Here is a 21,657-nt window from a genome sequence, read left to right as displayed (position 1 = left end):
TTGACTGCCCTTGATATCAAGGAAACGTTTGACCAAGTGAGGCATCAAGGAGCCCTAGCAAAATTGGAGTCAGTGGGAATCGAGGGGGTAAATTCTCCACAGGTTGGAGTCGTAGACAGCACAAAGGAAGTTCTTTGTGATTGTTGGAGGTCAATTGTCCTCAGTTCCCGAACATTGCTGCGGAAGTTCCTCAGGGTAGTGTCCCAGGCCCAATCATCTTCACCTGCTTCATTAATGACTTTCCCTTCATCATAAGGTTAGAAGTGGAGATATTTGCTGCTAATTGTGCAATGTTCAGTACCATTTACGACTCTTCATTGAAGCAGTCCATATCCACTTGCAGCAAGACCTAGACAACATTCGGATTTGGGCTGATGAGTAATATTCCTGCCACACAAGTACCAGGCGTTGCCATTTCCAACAAGAGAGAATCTAATCATCTCCCCATGACATTCAGTGGCTTTACTATCGCTGAATCTCCCACCATCTACAACCTGGGGGTTACTATGGACCAGAAACTTAACTGGATTAGTCATAGAAATACTGTAGCTGCAAGTGTAGGTCAGAGCCTGAGAATTCTGTGGTGAGTAACTCACCTGACTTCCCAAGGCACCTCCACAATCTACACAGCACAATCAGGAGTGTGATGGAATATTCTCGATTTGGAGGTATTCCACAGGCCAACAAATAGAGATGTAGAGATGGAGGAGCAAATATACAGAGAAATCACAGATGTGCAAGATGTATAGAATGGTAATATTGGTGACTTAAATAATCCAAACATTAATTGGGATAGTGTTGAAGTAAAGGGTAAGTCAAAGGGGGAATTTCTGTAATGTGTTCAGGAGAATTTCTTTCATTAGTGTGTTCTTGCTCCAACTAGGAAAGAGATATTGCTGGATTAGGTGCTGTGGAATGAGGTGGGCCAAGTGTCTGGGAGAGTACTTGGGTAAGAGTGATAATATTAAGGTTTAGGTTAATAATGGAAGAGCAAGGAGCAATCTAAAGTAGAACTTCTAAGTTAGAAGAAACTAACTGCAATTAGATGAGAGGGGGTTTAATCAAGGTAAAATGTAACCAAAGTTTCACAGTAAAAGCTGATGAAGAAATGTTTCAGGTAAAGGCTAAGTACATTCCATTAAGGTGGAAAAGCAGGGGAACCAAAGCTAGGGCTTCTTGGAAGATAGAGAATATAATGAGTCAAAAAAAGAGTGTAGGATACGTGCCGGGTGGATTATTCAAGTGAGAACCAGGCCAGAGAGTATGAAAATAGACTATTTAACATAAAAGGTAATCCAAAAATCTTCCACATGCTACTATTTACATGCTGGCAGTAAGAGGTGTGGTTCGGCTTATAGGGGACAAAGAAGGTGATATGTGCTTGGAGGCACAAGGCAAGGCTAGAATACTTTGTGTAGGCATTTTTTATTTGAAGAAGAGAATGCTGACAAAGTATCAATAAAAGTCGAGATGATAGAAGTAATAGATGGGGTGAAAATTGATGGACAGCATGTACTTGAAAGACTGACTGCGCTTAGACTGGAGAAATCACCTAGACTGGATGGTTTGTATCCCAAGTTGCTAAGGAAAGTACCACATAAAAGGCTGATTGGTGTTCCCCAAGGGTCATTTCTGGGACCACTGCTTTTTTTGATATGACTTGGATATTGGAATACAGAGTAAAATTTTAAAATTTGCTGATATTGTTGCAATCCCCTTAGAGACCAATAACTTTTAAAACGAATTTCCCAGTGACTAGCTTAAAGGATCGCATGACAAGATTTCATGTTTTAAGACTTGTACTATAACAAACTAAAATCCACATTGACTAAATAGAGGAATGATGTCAAAGCTTCTCATCTTGCATTCATCAGGACAGGTGCAAGAATACCAAACCTCAAAGGGAACAACAATTTTCGCTTAGCAATTAACTGTTCCCTGGTGCTTTCTCTGTGGCAATGCCTCTACAAATCAGAGTCCTCTTGTCAAACAATCAGCACCCTCTTCTCATGCAGTATAAATTGTTGTTCCTCTTGAGATTTACTATTCTTGCATCTGTCCTGATGAGTGCAAGAGCAAAAGCTTTGACAGTATGTCTCTTTAATCAGCAATATTCAAGTTTTGTACTGCCAAGTGACAATTGACTAAACGTCACTTAGTAAGCAACTAATATATTAAACCACAGAAAGAGTATCTTCCCAGAAAGAGTACCTTCCCTTTATCTTAACAGAAAACCCCACACCATGGTTATACGTTATACTGGACTCTCCATAGATATGAAATCTTAATGTTGAGAGGAGCTTTAAATTTATCAGTATACCTTCTCCATGCTTCGTCCAGGGGAATTTTCCAGTGGCCTTTTAATCCAAGTCGTCACTCAAATAAAAACAGAAAATGCTGGAAATACTCAAGTTAGGCAGCATCTATGGAGCGAGACCTCCTGTGGCTAAATTCGTCCGGCATTTGCAGTATTCTGCTTTTTGATTAGTGTCCTCTTCACTCAACCCTTTGAGCATAATCAAATGGACCTCCCATTGTAAGATTCTATGCTCTCTTAACATTTCACGATCCTTGTTTCCTCGAACGTGGGTTCCTTCTTCACCAGCCCTTCAGTGGGCGGTTAACCCAAAAGCAGCCCTTGTCTGCTGCCTAGCATAGCAGCAACTGTTGAGAGTTCTCTCACCCCAACTCCATTAGTCTGACTGAATTTGAGAGTCTGCAGTAGCAAGGCCAGCTGCCTTTTCTTTCATGGCCAGGTGTAAAGCTGCACCTGCCTTTAAATAAGTTTTGAACTGGGCCCCCTATACCCATGGCAACCAAGTCACATGGGTTTACACTGAGCAGAGTTCACAACATTCTCCCCGTTCCAAGGCACTCTGCTTTACCTTGAATTAAAGGAGACAGTTTAGAACATATCCTTATAAAGCCTAATGGTCATAACAATACCAAAAACAAATGGCAAGTAGAATTTAATGGAGAAGTGTGAGGTGGTGCATTTTGGCCAAAGGGATGAGGAGAGGCAAAATAGGCTAAATTGCACCATCCTAAAGAGAATGCAGGGGTAGAGGGGACCTTGGAGTGCATGTTCATGGATCTTTGAAGGTGGCAGGACATATTGAGAGGGTGTTTAGCCTAGCATATGGGACCTTAGGCTTCATAAGTAGAAGCATTGAACACAAAAGCAGGGAAGTTATGCAAACCTTCATAAAGTTTTTGTTAGGTCTTTAAGTATATTCAAGGCTGAGATAGACATTTTTAATCAGTAAGGCACTCAAGGGTTATGGGGAAAAGGCAGGAAAGTGGACTTGAGGATTATCAGATTAGCCATGATCTCATTGAATGGTGGAGCAGACTCGATGGGCCAAATGGCCTACTTCTGCTCCTACGTCTTATGGTCTTATAGCTTATAGGTCACAACTAGAGTCTTGTGTCCAGTTCTAGTCATCACACTTTAGGAAGGATGTCGGGCTCTTTGAGAGGGTGCAGAGGAGATTTATCAGAATGGTTCCAGGGATGAGAGATTTTAGCTACAAGGTTAGGTTTGAGAAGCTGCGTTGTTTTCTTTGGAGTGAAGGAAATTGAGGAGAAATCTAATTGAGGTGTACGAGATTGTGACAGGTTTAGGTAAAGTAGCCAAGGAAAATTTCTTCCTATTAGCTGATGGTACAGAGACGAGACAACACACATTTAAGGTTTTGGGCAAGAGATATGGGAGGGATGTGCCTAGGAGATTGGCGGAAATGGAGATTATGAATGAATTTGAAATGAAGTTAGATAGGTACTTGCAGGGCTTGGGGTGGGGACCGTTGGGTGTTTAAAAACAGGAGATGGACTAGATTTCTCTACATTGCATGGACTCAATTGGCCACCTCTGCTGTAGTGACCCAGACTCTGATCCTTGCTTTATTATATGTGAAAAATCACATTTGTCACTCATTATAGTGCTTTTTGACATCAAAGCATAAACCCATTAAACAAAAATAATGCTGACATGTTTTATGGATATACACTAATCTATCATCCATAACGCTTGGGACAAAGGCATTTCTGGATTTCAGAATTTTCTGTATTGTAGAATAATGTCAGAATTCCTGATAAATGTGTGAACTGAATATAAATATGTACCTGAGACATAAAGCAATGATAAAATATTATGAAGCACTAACTAAAATTATTTTATTTATCCAAATACTGTCTTCCATGTTTCCAAAGCACTGCATTATACTAAAATGCTAATTAGCTAGTATACCCTCAGCCTTTATGCCATAATAGGGGGAGGATAGGACATGAAAAAGGATAGATTGGAGGCCCTATCACCTTAGGTATCCCACACACAAGTACCCACTAACCAGGGTCTACCTGGTTAGAATGACCAAGAAGTCATTAAACTTTGACCATTGCTGCTTCAGAAAACTGTACTTCTGCCAGATCCTATTGGGGGGAAAATTACCAGCAGTCTGAAGGGCTGCTGCTCGCTTATCACAGGAAATATTTTTGCCTCTATCACCTAAGGTTACCACTGTCTTAATTTCTTGATGGCTAATTCATAACTTTCCCAGTTGAACCATCGAAATAAAAAAAATCACTTGACTGAGTGGAAAATAGCTCCCTGCATTAAAATGAATTCAAGCCTTTAAGCATAAATGTGGCATTTCACAAGAGTGCCGCAAGGTTCTTATTTTGGTAATAATTGATTCTTAGTGAAAATGAAACTGAGTCAATCTGAATAACTTATTAAGAGCGAGATACCGTACAGAGATTTTACTTTCACAAAGTTAGTTTTGAATGTTAGGAGGAAGGGGAATGCTAGCCACCTGGATTCTTTTTTTCCTTCAAAATGTTTCCTACATAAATGCCCCAGAGTTAATTATCATCAGAACCTGACTGTAACATGGGAAAATGTGAGGTTGCAGTTGAATTATTCATTGCACTCTAAGAGTTGTGAGAGCTGCTTAAAAAAATTCCAGACAATATGTTTCTGGATTTGGAGTTCTTGGCTCCAGAAGTTGCTGTGTAGGTGTTTGGAAAATAAGTTTAAAAATTAGACATGGGCATTTGATGGAATACACCAGCTGCCTCCCTGCATGCTTTTTTTTCTTGCTTAATCAAGTTTCATTTTCTCGATTATTTGCATAGTGCAAAGTAGTAACATAAGCCTTGCTGTTAGTCCATTTCATTGTAAGTGATGACAGTCTGTGTATTGTTTGAATGCATTTGTGAATACAGGAGAATATTGGCTTGCGGAGAAATAATGCATTTCTATTACATTCTTGTTTGCATGGAATTGTGAGAAATGGCATGTTCTATATTATTGTGTGTGTAATAATATGATTTAGAATATTAATTATAAAATTTGATTAATATTACAGTCTAGAATCTTTCTCATCTAAGAAATAAATTGTGGTATGTGTCATACAATTGTAAAAAAATAGTCTCTTTGCCTATTTCATCTGCTATAAAACAAATAATGCTAAATATTATTCAAAAGTTATCCTGTAGGAACTAATAGTGTAGGCTGAGCAGACATATGCAACTCTTCCTAGCTCCTTCTGGTCGGCAGCAGGAGTTAGTGTTACTTAGTTCTGTTGAAAGGTCATTCGGACTCTCCGCAGATGCTGCCAGACCTACTGAGTTTTTCCAGGTATTTTTGTTTTTGTTTTGGATTTCCAGCATCCGCAGTTTTTTTGCTTTATTTTAGTGTTTCTTTATTCCCTCTCCTTTCCACAAGCAGATCTTTAGAAAGTTCATAGATTAAAATGTAACCTACATAACTTCCTATAGAGGTGTTGACTGATGGTCATGAGGGTGATATCAGAGAAATGATTCTCTGTAGATGGGGAAGTCCTGAAATAGTAGGTTTACATCCAAAAGAGAATATTTAGTTGTGACAGAGTACTGAGTTTCCTGTTTGCAGACTTCTAGACAGGCTGAAATATATTCAATTTTATGTATTAAGGCTGGAAATACAGTTCCATTGAAACTTTAGCAATGTTTAGTATGAGCATAAATGTTTTACAGCAGTAACAAAAATGTTAAAATGCTTGATGCTTCTGAGGTGCAACTTCTCAAAGTAGCTTGTTTTAATCTTTTAAGTTCCCTACCTAAAATAACATTAGAGGTTCCATCTGAGCCCATTTACTCAACCAAGTTTGTACTTTTGACTTGACGTAACACAGCTGCATTGTAGCAGAATACTGCATTATGGATTAGATGGTATAACACTCTTACACCACCTTGTACTCCGATTTAGGTTGTTGGCTACAAGTCTGGCAATGCCTCAATTATGTGATATCCTCCTTGTTTTCAAGTTCTTCTTTTTCCTCTCCTACAGCCCTACAATATTCCAAGATCTCTGCACTCCTCTGACATCTTGCCCATTCCCAGTTTCCACTGCTTCACCGTTGGCAGCCATACCTTTTGTTGCCTAGCCCTTAATCTCTAGATTCCCCCTCTAAACCTTTACAGCTTCTACCGCTCTCTTTTCATGAAAATACACTAAGCTTAGCAGTTTGACTTGTCCTAATATCTCCTTGTGTGATTTGCAGTTTCAAACAAAAATTGATATTTTCTGTAATGCATTTTACTATATTAAAAGTGCTATATAAATGCAAGTCATTAGTGAATTACCACAATCAATGACATGGGAGTTCCACTAGTTCAGCAATAATTATTTTCCTTAAAATAGCTCCATTAAATGATTGATATTTTTCTTTTTTTCAGAAAATGCTTGTACATACCACCCCGGTGTACCTGTGTTTCATGATGCATTGAAGGTAGGAAATCTGTTTTCTAAAATGTTCAGTTTTAAGAATGAATGGTTTGTGTACAGCTGTTGGCTGCCGAAGTTGAAATGTTGACTACATGATGGTGCAGGATCACTTGCATGAGATGTTTTAATTATCTTTGAAAGGTTGACTGAAGTGATAAATATCAATGTTAGTACCTGGAAAATTGTGTTACACCGGTTGTCCAAATCAGGCAGTGCATCTATTAGAAATGCTAGTCATGGCATGGCAGCAGGAGTGCCACTTTAAACTTTTGGCTTACCCCAATAGTGTAGTGTGTAAAGTCACCACCTATCTAATGTCAAAGCATACAAAAATATAATGACAGCAACCATAAAACTAAATTTCACAATAATGGCACCAATTTTCCATAAGACAATATAAAGATGAGAAATGGTGGATTCAAAATTCAAAGCTGAGAGGTGATGTGGCTATGTAGGGTCTCTTCTCATGGCAGATAACTCCTGGAAAGGAGATACTTTTACCTGCTTCTCAGGAGGGAGATCTGATCCTGCCTGCTGTGTCTGGGTGGGATCATACTTGCTGCTGGAAGGTTTGATTCCAGTCTAAAACTGCTCCTGCAGATGTGGAAAGCATTTTGCCCGCACCCGTGGTCCTTCCAATTGGTTTTAGATCCACAGTCTCACTCAACGACAGGAGCCAAATCCTGCAAAGCCTCAGTTATCCTTTTTGATGAGACTGACAGCCATGATTTGGGCTGCCCTCTGATCTTTTAGCCTGAGAGCTGCAGTCTTGATTTGTCCTTCTTTGTCTCCTATTTGGAGATTTGTTGCAGGGCAAATTCAGCCACCACCTGCTGCATTGGTTGACACAATTCCAACATTCATTGCTTGATGCTTGCATTTAACATCATTGCAGACCTGAAACCAGATCTGTAAAAAGCTTCAAGTTGCTGTTGAGGGATCTCAGGGCTCCAATAATATGTGAGGCTTATACCTGTCAGCTTGGAGCCCCATGACTCAATAGTCCAAGACTACCTTCTAAGCCAGTTTCTCTTTGAGAAGTGGTAAGAATCAATCCAGTTACAGTCTCCCTTGTCCCCAGAATTAGCATATTGAACTGGTGAGTTCACTGACCTTTAGTTCCTGGCTTAACTCAGGGCTATGCCTCCACGTTGATGCTTGCAGTGAGTAAGCTGGGTGACTCTGATTCTGTTTTGGTGGAGCCTGATGGTGACGAGGCGAATGCACTGTGCAGCACGAAGGGAGGAAGGTGGTTTTAGCCTTTCTTTTCCCCTCGTCTGCCAGCTTAGTAGGGGAAGGTGATTGAAAATGGCAAGATGCTCTTCCTTCTCCTCAGCCACCTGCTCCCACTCTTTCACCTATGTCCCACGATCCACCGCCTCTTGGGCCACGGTCTTACTGAACCTGGACCTCTTGGATTGCAGTCTCATTGTGAGGAATGCGGGGATGGCTGGGCTCCTGTCACAGCGTATGGAATGATAACATTCAGCAAAACTCCTTTAAAGTAGCAATAGCTTGTCTCCACTATCTTGACATGCACAGTACAAAAATGATGAGACATTCTTTTGAAAACTCCGCTGTCTTCAGCAAATTGCTTTTCAAACTGTTCTGTATGGAGAACCCTGCAGATTATTCCTTTTTATAAAAATTACATCCTAATTTCTGAGAAAAATTAAGAATTTGTCAAGCTACTGAATGAAACAGCACTGCCATTGCAGAAAGTTTTTTTTTAAAGTAGTAAACAACTGTGCTGTCCTGAAGACAGTGGAGGTGCTCCACCTGGCTTCGTTGGTTACTTTAAATCATGTGGGTTTATCACACACAGCTTGCATTCCAGCATCATCTGATTTTCCATGTGCATTTTGCCACAGGCAGTACATATTACTTTCCCATGTAATTTTGGTATAACTTGGAAATTTAATGCTATGATTCTGATACCTGGAATTAGCACTCGTGAAAATGTAGTTTTGTGCTGAAGTATAATTCCTCCCAAAAAATTCAAACTAAAGGATGCAATGCAAGTTGAAGATGCCAGTGAGTGGATATATTTAAAATATTTAGGATCAAAGGTAATTCATTGGACAGTAGTTACTTTAAAAGCTATTCTGCCTCATTGCAGTTATGTTTGAAAGATCAATGTGACTTGATATAGTAAAAGTCAAATTTATCATATATGGTTTAAGATTTTTCCACCTGGGATCAATATTTTGCATGTCTATTTAAATCCGACATTCTTCTGAAACCAATTCCTTATTTTGTGTTACGAAAGGAAAGTCAAAAGATTTTGATCAAAGACAGCGTGGTGAAAATTTTGATCGTGTGGAATGCTACTATGCCAAGAATAAATTTAGGTAGACTATCAGTTTAAGTTGTACACTTGATAAAGGATAGTTAATGTTTGTGCTGTCAACTTTTGTATCTCTCTCTTCATGTTGCATCCTCAGTTGTCCATAGGTGTTAATCATGGCTCTCCACATATCTCTTATCCCTAGCAACCTTTCTATGATGCCATGATATCGCAATGGGGCAGGTAGAAGAGGAAGGCCCCAAGAATTACCTCAGCCTGTATGGGGAGTGAACCTGCACCATTGGGTTATTGAGCACAACCTTTAACCAACTGAGCTAACTGACCCTGTTTTTGTATCTGCCTTCCCATATGGCAAAGCTAGAGACTTGGGTGGGTGGGGGTGTATGTGGCAGTCAGCAGGGGAAGGAATGAACCAGTTGTTTCAACAGCCTCTGTGTTTGTCATAACATTTTATATGATAGTGGCAGAAGTTTGTGATCATTATGGAAATGTTTTTCAAGTAAATTTAGCAGACAAAAATAACTGTTTTTCACGTTCTGTTATGTAACTTACAAGTTTTTTTTGCCCCATAGGGTTGGTCTTGCTGTAAGAGACGCACTACAGATTTCTCAGATTTCTTAAATATTGCGGTAAGATTCTTTTTGATGCTGCTGAAATCATTTCATTCCTTTGCTGTTTGATTTGAAGTAATTTACTCCTTGACCTCATGACAGTCTGGAAATATGATACTGATAAACTTGTGGGGCAAAATGTAGCTCTGCTGATGTATTCTTAAATATTCTTAAAGGAGAAATTAAATGCAGGGACACGATTTTCAGCATGAAACCTGGTCCTAGTTTGTGGCTTAACACAATTAACAATTAAGTATGTTAGTACAAAATTAAACTCCTATCTGATTTCACTTTATTCAAAAACTACTTGATTCACTTCTCCCTCTCCTGATTCCTGAGAGCCTGTAGTGGGGGCTCTCAGCAGAGATCCAAACTTACCAAGTGCTACTTCGTGTTGACAACAGCACAACGTTGCCCACTAAAACTTTGTATTTTATTGTGTTCCAATTTAAATATGTTTATGATCATTGGTCTAGAGTGACTAATTACTTTCACTTTATTGAGTCTAAGCATTGCTATTTGATTATTTCTGCTTTGCCAAAAATTAGGTGAATTTTATCAGTAGTGGTTTCATGACATTGGGGGAGAAATTTTACTTTTAGCTCTGGTTTATAGCAAAAATATATTTTGCATTGGTTGATCCTTGCATAAGAATGCAAACTTCAGTTTGAGACTGAAATTTGCATTCTAATGCATGGTGTGAATTGGATAGCGTACTACAGGGCAAACAATTAATCTTTCACTGCCATTTCAAACACCCCAGAACATGCACAGGGTAAAACTAATGTCAATTTTATTTGCAGGTAATACAGTTGTAGATATGTAAAATAAAAAATCACGACACAGTGCAATATTTTACATGATGGATAAACTGTTGCAAAATTATTAAGAATCTTGAGCCATTGACAGTTTTTTTCAAGACCTTTTTGAAAAGAGTCCCTGACAAAAGTTCCAGAGAAGCACCTTTTGACTTGACTGCTGGAAATAAACAGTGCAAACCAGGACATTGAAGCATACAATTTTCTGGTACTTTCAAAGACTGATTATAAACACTCAAGATTAAAGTGTTCTTTTCCAATAGTCTTTCAGTTAGCATGTTAGTCATTTCCACCGCTAAGGATGAACAAAAGATGCTTGTGGTCATTTGTTCTGGGCTAACTGTAATCAAAATAGTTCTAAGTGTCTCATGTTTTCAGATATTAATGTTTCTAAGAACTAATTTTAACTAATAGATATCTCTAGACAGTGTTATGTATGTGTGTTTACCCCAAACAATGAGACAAAAGAATCACAGAGAATCACAGTCACACAGTGCAGAAGAGGCCATTCGGCCCATCAAATCTGCACCAACATGTGAAAACCACCTGACCTATCTACCTAATCCCATTTAACAGCACTTGGCTCATAGCCTTGAATGTTATGACATGCCAAGTGCTCATCCAGGTACTTTTTAAAGGATGTGAGGCAACCCGCCTCCACCACCCCCCCAGGCAGCGCATTCCAGACCGTCACCACCCTCTGGGTAAAAAAGTTTTCCCTCACATCCCCCCTAAACCTCCTGCCCCTCACCTTGAACTTGTGTCCCCTCATGACTGACCCTTCAACTAAGGGGAACAGCTGCTCCCTATCCATTCTGTCCATACCTCTCATAATCTTGCACACCTTGATCAGATCACCCCTCAGTCTTCTCTGCTCCATCAAAAACATCCCAAGTCTATACAACCTCTCTTCATAACTTAAATGTTTCATCCCAGGCAACATCCTGGTGAATCTCCTCTGCACCCCCTCCAGTGCAATCGCATCCTTCCTATAATGTGGCGATCAGAACTGCACACAGTACTCCAGCTGTGGCCTCACCAAGGTTCTACACAACTCCAACATGACCTCCCTACTTTTGTAATCTATACCTCGATTGATAAAGGCAAGTGTCCCATATGCCTTTTTCACCAACCCACTAACATATGTCCCTCTGCCTTCAGAGATCTATGGACACACTCGCCAAGGTCCCTTTGTTCCTCAGAACTTCCTTCTGACATACTGGTCATTAAACACTTCCTTGTCAAATTACTCCTTCCAAAGTGTATCACCTCACACTTTTCAAGGTTAAATTCCATCTGCCACTTACCTGCCCATTTGACCATCCTGTCTATATCTTCCTGTAGCCCAAGACATTCAACCTCACTGTTAACCACATGAACCTATATGAATTCACAGGATGTGGGTATTGATGGCAATTAATTGCCCATCCCTAATTGCTTTGAAAAGGTGGTGATTAATAGTGACATTGACTGGATGCAGAAAGGTGGAGTGATGATATATGGATCTGAAATAGTGAGGGTGACAGAATAAAAGGGGAAATCAGAGGCAGGATCAATTATTCTAGTAATATGAGAGGTAGTTGATCTGAAGAGAAGATTGCATTCTTTTCCTCCATCTGTGACATTATAACAGTGAGTCAACTCTGACTTAGTTTGAATTGTCACCACCTGGGATTGCATTACATCAAGGAACTATGTCCCATTGACGCACTAAAGGGGGCATTTGTTGTGTTTTGGAGATTTGAAATTTCAACACTGAGCTGCTAGTGTTTACTAATATTAGTATTGCATTATGGGAGTATGAAGGCACAACATTCAGACATATTGTCTGCCTGTAGAGGGGAAAGCTTTCAGGCCAGATGCTAAATAATCTTAAAACAATTATGGACAACTTAGAATGTAGTTCTTTTAAAGCTTGAACAGCTGTAGTGCAAGCAAAACAATAATTATGTGTGTGAGTGGCTATACTTTTGGGGGATTTTAGACTATTTTTCCATAGAAAGATTTTGGAATAGAATGACATTTCAATGTTGGATTTTTACATAAAAGATTGTTCGCAAGTTTTTAATGCATCAGAGATGAAAGGTAGTTAAGATAGTATTGAGCTAGGTATTGAAGTTGTTTTCCCAAATATGAAAAACACTTTTTATTATCCTATCTCCATAATTGATTTACACTTCATACCTCCTGTTGGGATGTCGCTGCCACTAGGTGCTTGGCAGGGGATTTTCTGGTATACACCTTGCCTTTTGTTTGTGAACTCAGAGGTAAGGTAAGGACTTACATGTATTATCAGTTTTATTTAAAAGGACAGCTACTAGGGCAGGTTTTCCCAGAAGGTTGTAGATTGTAGGAGGACCGTTCAAAGTTATATTGTTCAAATCAAGCAAGGCACTGATGTGGGAGAATGTGGGATGTTCATTTGTTTTATTATTACCAAGAATCTGTACTGATTAACTAAGAGTCCAGTCGGAACTATCACGGTATTTCTCATCTGTACTGAGAAATTAACCAACTTTGTGATTTGTATCTGGAATTGTCTTACTAAGTGTTTTCTTGATTTATTTTTAAATATATTGGAGATGCAAAAGTGTAAAAGACTTAAGTATCCAATTCAGATCTCAGAATTGCAAGAATAAAAACCTTTTGAGTTATCAAATTGTATAGTTAGATATTAGGTAGTATTAAGCACAGCTTTAAATATAAGCTGCTCAGACTGCTTACAGAAGTGATCAGCACCGCTATATGAAGAAGCTATCCAGGATAAGGCCTGAATTAGTAATATTGCCATTACGTTTTACCGGAACGGTTTGCCACTTAGACTATAGCCTGGAATTTAGGGTTGCAACAACAGCAAACATTGGCAGTTCCCTTTTTTTTGGTTCTTTCATGGGATGTGGGCATCATTGGCAAGGCCAGTATTCTTGTCCATCTCTGAATGCCCTGGAACTGAGTGGCTTGCCAGGTCATTTCAGAGAGCAGTCAACCGCATTGCTGAGAGTCTGGAGTCGCATGTAGGCCAGACAGAGTAAGGATTACAGATTTCCTTTCCTAAAGGAAATTAGTGAACCAGATGGGTTTTTAGGACAATCGGTGATAGTTTCATTGTCACCACCACTGAGACTAGCTTTCAATTCCAGATTTATTTTTATTAATTAGCTGAACTTAAATTCCACCAACTGCCACATGGTGTGATCTGAACTTGCATATCCATGGAATTTGCCTGGCTCTCTGGATTATTAGTCCAGTGACATTAACACTTCTCTCCCATGTCTCACGCTCATTACTGTGTAAGACTGTCAGCAGCTTCAGACATCTGCAAATACAAGGTTAGACATGGGAATGTGTAAATTGTTGTTAGTGATATCCTGCTCCTTCACAGGGTACACCCTGGTTATCTCAGCTACCATCAGCACAGAATCAGTGACTTGTCATGAACGTCAACTTCTTGTGCACTATTTTCACTATTGAATGATGTATGATTGAATTTTTAAGAGTGTACTAAGTCAAAATTACTGATGAACAACCACTCTGGTCCTGGAAAACTAATGTTAGAAGTCTGGACTGTCATTCTCTTCGTTCTATAATAGCTTCCATAGATTTTTAAAGATATTTATTTTTTCTAGTTTGATATTTCAGTTTCTACTTTAATTCCATGTGTATGTCCTGATCTTTATTTTGCCCTCTGTAAATGATTAAAAAGTGAATGGTAATCAGTGCTTTTTACTTCCTGGTTTGAAAGCTCTGAGAATTCATGTCAATTAGCTGCTCAGCCTGCTTGACTTCCCTGCCGTAGATACCAGAGATCCCCTGTAGCTGGAGCCAGGTTGAAATTAACATCAACATATGGGAAGTCCATAAAATGAGCTAATTCTTTGTGGCCAGTTCTCTTTGAGGTCAGCACCATCCCTTTTGTTACTGACTGCAACATCTGAGCCAGTGTTTTGAGGAAAACCAAATAACTTTTATGCTTGAAAGCCAGTATTTGTTACTTTTTTAGGGTTGTACAAAAGGAAAGCACTGCGATGAAAAGCCTCCTGAGCCTGTCAAACCTGAAGTGAAGACCTCATCAGAACCACAACTAAAATCTAATAGTAATGAATATGTTATGCAGAGCCGAAAACCAGTTGAAGCAGTTATAAGGCCAAGGTAAACCTTTTACCTAAAATAGAAAAAAATAAATACAATCCTACTCTGTTAGTTTGGGAACGATATCCTTTTAACCAAAATTATAATTGAATCAAATCAGTGTGAGCAATTGAAATCTGTAATTGAGTTTTATTGTATTTATACAGTTAAGTTTATGCTCCTTCCCAAAATTCTTCAGTCATGCTCTGTACAAATACCACCTCCATAGGCCAGTTTGTGCTTCCAATGAACTGAAACTTGTACCAAATTTCTTGTATAGTGAGCCGTAGGGTGAACAATAAATTCTTCTACTATTGGAATATGCATTAGAAATGGTATGAAATACCAGCTTATACTCCTGATCTCTCCAAATCAAAAGAAACTTTATAAAATTCATAAACAACAACTGAACTAATTTGATTACTGACTTCATACACCGTGAAGTGGCCTTATTTTTACTTAACCAGGTTTTCTGAAGGCCTTCTAACTTTTTTTATTTTTATTTTTGCAGTCACTTTTTTCTTCTCCAACTATATTTAGACTTACCTACTAAAATCTGCAGCTGCAGTGTTGTGACACCGAAGCAACTCTTTTTTAGTAGCTTTATTAACATAATATTAATCAGGAATTTTGTTCACTGTAATATTAGTTGTATTTTTCTTGTGTTGGGATAGGGGCAGGAAAAGTTAGTCAAATTTCCTGTTTCTGCCTGTTGGCATTGCTGGTAGGCTGTACATGGAGGTTGAATAGGACAGAATAGACCTTTTCTGCAACATCCTCTGATATTCTGCAAACAGCTCTAAGCTGAAGAGTAGCAGATTTTCTATCTGATGGAACAATCCTTTTGCCTCAGGACAAGAGCAGGAAAATCTAAGACAGGAATAGATAATACATTTGCTCACTTTTTTGTATTGTTTTAATCTGTATTCGGAATAAAATATGCTCACTTTAAAACAAAAAAGAATACTATATATTTTCCTTGTTTCCTCTTGTGTTGGCTGTCTATTTTGAATGTGAGTGCCATGTTCCAAATTGGCCTCTGGCTGTAAACCAGGAGGATTAAAAAGTATGATCACTTTTGACTGGCTCTTGAACCTTTTAAGATGAGCCTGTTGCTGCTTGAGGGTTTATTATGCCAATGCCCTTGGTGGTGCAATTATACTTGGGAAAGCTTGCCACAGGTTTTTACTGAGAAAGGAACACAGGGGTGGTGGTGATGGGGGGGGGGGGGGGGGGGGGGGGGGTGGGGGGGGGGGTGCGGCGGGCAGGTGAAATGGATTCAGTTTGCATTTTTAAAAAACTGAATGTACTCAAGTAACAACCAAAAAAAAAAATTCTTTTTTTGTTCCGAATAGCCCAGATGCCCCTTTGGTAAGACTGGAACAAAAGGTTTCTTCTTCATTGAAGCAAGCGCTAGAAAAACTCAAGTTAACTGCTGACAATGGACCCACAAATAAAGGTGAAACATTTTGGAGATTGCAAGCTGCAGTACAAAGTTTTAAAGTTGTTCCTTGCACCTTTTAACTTGTATTATGGGTTGGTAGAAATGTTTAATCACGATTGTCACTGATGTGGTTTCTTTTGAAAAAGAAAAATTAATCCTATTTTTATTGGCTGTCACATAAAATGTCATGGTGGCAACAATTGATATAAAATCAAGTTTTTATTATTTGTTTAGAATTCAGTGTTTGCTGTTGACATGAAAGGCAGGAGTAGCAGCATAATGAAAATTACAATATTGAAATGCCCATAATGAATTACAAAAATGTAATTTTCCTTGCTACCCATTCCCTCAATATCGAATAGTTGTATACTAAAATAAAAATTCTCTTTTATAGAAGAGGATAGTAATGAAGTGAAGGTTGGGACCACATGTAAAAATGCAGGTTGTAACAAGGTAAGCAAATTCAAGGGAAACTAAACCCTGCTGTCAAATGTATTGCTTTTTTGGTATATGCTACCTTTTCTGATTTAAAGGGTACAGTAAAGAATGAGTGAAAGAAATAATTTGAAACCAGGTCACTATCAAAATGGCAGTGTAGCAGTCTGAATTTCTTGAATAGTTCTCGAGGTGATCCTGTTCTCTGTGAATTATGTTAAATTCCTTTACTGAATTAAGATTGCTAATTTTTTAATAAATGCAGATCATAACTACAGCTGATATGAGTTAATATTAGTTGGTTAGCGTTGTGATATTGCACACAAATCAGGAAATGGATGACATAGAGGGAAGAAAATAATTGAATATGGTGCACAGATATAATTCAGTCTTTAAAGTCATATAATCAGTCATTTTAAATATAATTTTGCTAAGAAGCAACAACTTGAAAAGCAGAGAAATGGAATTGGTGAAAAAGAACCTTCTGAAGTAAAGACTGAGGAGCTGAGAGATACGAAACTGACTTGCTACAGTGTCAGTTTTGGAGGGATGATGAATTGGTGTGGTGTCATAACTGAAAACCTAGAAATTTATAAAACCTGATAGAAAATGTGCACAGATATAAGCTTTCATTATATTAATACGGACTTAAGGAATATTTCAGTTCTGACTGACAGTTAGTTTTTGAATCTGAGAGATCAGCTATCTAAAATAAAGGATGTCCTATAATTTTCTGTGGTTTAAAAGAGCCTGTTTTGATTCTTGACGTTCTGTGTTTTCTGAAAGAAAATAGTTGGCCGTTTGACTGCATGATAGCAATATTCAAGTCTTGTATTAGAAATGTGGGCAGCTTAAAAGTGCTTGACACTAAGGGAAATGTTGTATATAGTTGTAAATACCTAGTTTGTGGTTCATAGTAAGATTTTAGATGTAAATTTTAGTTCTGGGGAGATTCTAGTTTAACTGTAGAACATGAAATAAATGCAACTAAAGCAACTTGAAGACTATCTTTTATACTTAAAAGATTGGGGCTATGTTGGCTTCAGGGGTTAACAGCTAGAAAGGTAAGATCATAAAAGAGCAGGTGGGCTTACTTAGCTGGAGAATTGGAGACAGGAAAAGTGTTGCTGTTAGCTATCTCTGTGTAGTTGGGGCTCAGGAGGAATCCCAGGAGCCAGCTGATAGCTCTGTGCAGTTCGGACTGACGAAAAGTCCTGGGAAGTGGAGAAGGTGGCAGAACGTCACCGGCTCTGTGCTGGAAAGGATTAGGGCTCAGAAGATGCCCTGGGAACTATTCATAACTTTGTGTAACTGGGCAGATTGGAGCTTGGTGAAATCCAGGGATAGTGCCAGCCTACTGAAGCTAGCCAGCTAGTCAAGAGTTGAAATTGCACCAGTAAGTAAGAGGCTGAAGTGCAGACGTCCAGGGGAACGGAGTCTTGGGAGATGAGATTGAAGCCCTGGGAGGCATGCAATTGTTGAGGCATTCTGAGTTGGAGTGGCTGTGAGGGGATTCAGAGGCTTGATCTTCGAAACTGAAACATTTGGAGTCCTTTGTGAGGGCTACAGAGTTTCACCGAGATTGGTTGACTCCGTGTTTATTGACATCCGGGTAGGTTGCTGAGAAAATGTCTTGGTTGCGTTTGCTATTTATTGTGCAGTGTTGTGTATTCGACCACAGTTTGCCTGTTAATTCACATGCACCTCATATTAACCCTGAATGATAGAGTACAAGAGATATTGTAAATTGTTTTATCTTTCTGACCTTGTATAGTGAAGTTTGTTTTTGTTTGTTCAAAAACCCATGGAATCTTGTGGCTTTATTTTCTTAGCAAGTGTCTAAAATCTCAATCTTTGTCTACTTTGAACAGAAAATTACTGGTCCCTAACCAGATCATACCAGAACTTGGGGGACTGGTCCAGGACCACAACAAAATGTTTGAAAGCCATATGTAGAAGATTATTTATTAGAGCAGCATACCTTTCTTTATTCTGTTTACTTGAGTGAGGCAAGACAGCCCACTGTAAATTAACTTGTGTATCACTTACATTATTCACTTCTATATTTAATACATCTGGTTCATACTTTAAGCAAAGCCTGCTCTACCACTTTTGAAGATTGAAAGAAGGCCGTTTGAAGGCATGATGCTCCAGTGCCTAGGATTTTGTAGTTGAACCAGAGGAAAGTGTATTTCATATATGGCTATAGTGAAAAAAGTTCTTCTTTACCCTTGTTGATGAAGGGAAAAAAGATCTTCAGTAATTTACTTTCACTTACCTTCTACATTCTTCCCCAGTCTTGTAGTGAGAATATTTTAACTTGTGAGCTATCACTTTTCGGAAATTATCAAAATATTTTTATTTTAAAAAGCTTTTATTGTGGTTGTTATTAAGAAGGAATAGATGAATTAACAATACCATTGTACCAGCCTAATGGGGGTTCGGTTGACATTTTGCTGTTAGATATTTTACTTACAGTATTTTGGCACATATTGACACCAGTGTGATTTGTCCATTGTCACTCTCTCTGCTATCAAACTTGTAAAGGGGTTTACTCTTTCTGGGTTATGGAGGATTCTTTAATGTAAGAAATGGGGAATCTTCACTTAGAAAGTGGTGTGATTTTTATTGTTTTGCATACTGAGCACTGATTCCAGTTGAACCTCTGATGTTTATGCACTTCTACCTCTGTTTGAATCTAGTAGTATTTTCTCTAGAATCCTGGTAGTATGAAATAATTGTGGCCTTGATTTCTCTTTAGATGCCAATATAAATTAAAAGCAATCAGAATTACTATAATTTAAAAATGAATTCAAATGTGTTTATTCACTGCATAGTTTTTAATGGGTGATTCGAGAATAGTGAAATTGCCACATTCAAATGTAATTTGATGTAGTATATTCTGTTAATTTGCTGTTTAGCCAATGTAATGGCGAACTTAAATTTCTAATAGTCAAAGCGAGAACCAGTTTGGAGGAATAAATTTTCAAATATGTTTTTTACTAGCTCAGTCTGAGGTTTTTTCTGGTTTATCTTCTTCTTTAAATTTTGCCCTCATTTACCCTCTGAAGACTTTTCTAGATGCAGGCAGCAATGAAGAGGTATGTGTTTATCACTCTGGAGTGCCCATTTTCCACGAAGGGTATGTATGGTTTCTCTTTGCTGTGTTCCACATCAATAATACAGTAGGGGCTATGATTATGGGAGCAGAAAATCATCAATAGAAGCATTGTACGTGATTTTCTGGGTGAGAATGAGGCTTATACTGTTCCATGAAAGAAACCTGATTAGAAGCTGGGATTTTAAGCATTTGGGGACATGGTGAGGTGGTTTCAACATGCTGTGAAACTTCTGATTTGCAAGATCATTGTTGGATGCTTGTACAGCCTGGAGCACAGCACTCAATAGGTACAGTGTCTCCAGAAATGCTTTCTTGTACCAATTAAAGCCAGATCTCTCTCAGCCAGGTAAATATTAGTGTTAGTATTTTATTTTTTCATTTTCTTTTGTTAGATTTATTTTTGTTCACTTTTTAAAATTCTGTTCCAGAGTCAGTCATTTTTGTTTATCACTGCAATGCACAGAACCTCCTACTTGTAGGTTTGGCATTCTTTGGGCAATGTTGGCCAGCCCTTACCAGCAATGCCTGCCTTCCATTCGAATACATTTTGAGTAAATACTTAAATAATTCACACTAAAATAAACAGATAAGGGAATAGATAATTGCACTCAAGTGATACAAATGTTTTAGGGAACTTGTGTATTAATTGTCTGCTGTCAGACTGTCTCCAGCAAGTGGTTTCAGAGTTTAAATGTGAAAGCTGCTGATAACTGTACAGCTATCAAATATCAAGTATCTTGTGCCAATTCGGTAGAAAAAAACATGTAATTGCATTCAAATTTAATATTCTTTCTTGACTGATGAAGTTTTTAGTCTCAATTTTTCAATTCATTCTTTAAATATCTACCACTAACCATTTTCTCCCAGAATGAAATATTGGAGCTGTTGTAAGAGAAAAACTTCCGATTTCAATTCTTTCATAGCCCAAGGGGGCTGTACACAGAGCAAGCATATGTGGACCAAAGCAACTGCAGTAAGTTTGGTTCAGTTTTTTACTTTGACGGACTATTTAGAAGCACTTCCTTATAAAGGGAAAAGTGCTTCATTCTCCAATGTGATTATTCACAATAAGTATAAAATCAGAATATATAAAGATCTTCAAACTATTACAGTATCTAGTTACTTTCTTTGCCATATGATACAAAGGTGAACAAAATACTTTTGATCAACTCATTTGTATAGCATCTTCAAGCATCTAAAGGGGAGTAGAAAAACTAACTAGAATTAAACAAGGGTGCATACATCAAGAAATTAGTGAATGACAGTTTTTTGAAAAGATTTGTTTTAAGAAGGCCTTTGAAGGTGGACCGAGAAGATGTGACATGGCTCTAGGGATGGAATTCAAGATTCTGCTATTAACATGATGAATTAAAAGGAGGGGTTCCAGAGTTGGAGGATGGTACGGTGCAGGAGTTAAATACAATTCTGGAGGAAATTGCTGAGGTTCGATGGGGCGAGGTCATGGAGGGATTGGAGTACTTTAAATTGAATGCACTGGGAGTCAGCCAGCCAATGTAGATTAACAAAGATGGAGGTGATGGGTCAGCACTTTAATGCCTGATCGATGCAGGTGGCTGTATTTTGGATGAATTGAAGTTCAATGATGATGGAAGCCATAATAGAGAACATTAGAGAAATTGAGCCTAAAGGTGATACAGGTATGGGTAAGGTTATCAGTAGCAGTTGGACTGAGGTGGAAGTAAGCAGGATGTATGATTTAAAGCTTATCTCGAAGTCGAACAGGGCACCAATATTTTGCATGGTCTTATTCAGTCTGAGCAAATGGTCAGAGTAAGGGATGGAGTTAGTGATAAGGGAAGGTGCAAAGTGTGTACCAGAGACCAAAAGTAATGAGTTTGTTTTCATTCTGGTAATCAATTGAATAAAACAGAATAACTAGTGTGTAAATTTGGGATCTCATGTTTAAGTAGTACTCTTAATACTGCATATTGAGACTCTAGTATGCTGTGCCACAGATATTGAGACTCTGATTTTCTACCTCAAGAGTGTTGATAAGTACTCA

At 38.4% G+C, this 21,657-nt stretch overlaps 1 protein-coding gene across 1 annotated transcript in view; it reads left to right on the top strand.

Annotated features, from left to right (window-relative positions):
* Positions 1-21,657, top strand: part of LOC121284385 (cysteine and histidine-rich domain-containing protein 1-like) — a 41,845-nt gene that overhangs the window by 6,409 nt on the left and 13,779 nt on the right. Inside the window, exons 2-8 of the mRNA XM_041199815.1 lie at positions 6,721-6,773; positions 9,650-9,706; positions 14,507-14,655; positions 15,990-16,093; positions 16,473-16,531; positions 19,585-19,655; positions 20,502-20,607. Of these exons, the coding sequence (XP_041055749.1) occupies positions 6,721-6,773; positions 9,650-9,706; positions 14,507-14,655; positions 15,990-16,093; positions 16,473-16,531; positions 19,585-19,655; positions 20,502-20,607 (599 nt within the window). The remainder of the gene's footprint in view (positions 1-6,720; positions 6,774-9,649; positions 9,707-14,506; positions 14,656-15,989; positions 16,094-16,472; positions 16,532-19,584; positions 19,656-20,501; positions 20,608-21,657) is intronic.

This window comes from Carcharodon carcharias, chromosome 11 (genome assembly GCF_017639515.1).
Source record: "Carcharodon carcharias isolate sCarCar2 chromosome 11, sCarCar2.pri, whole genome shotgun sequence".
Lineage (NCBI taxonomy): Eukaryota > Metazoa > Chordata > Chondrichthyes > Lamniformes > Lamnidae > Carcharodon > Carcharodon carcharias.
Note: the sequence above shows the minus strand (reverse complement) of the source record. Positions and strands in the feature narration are given on the sequence as shown.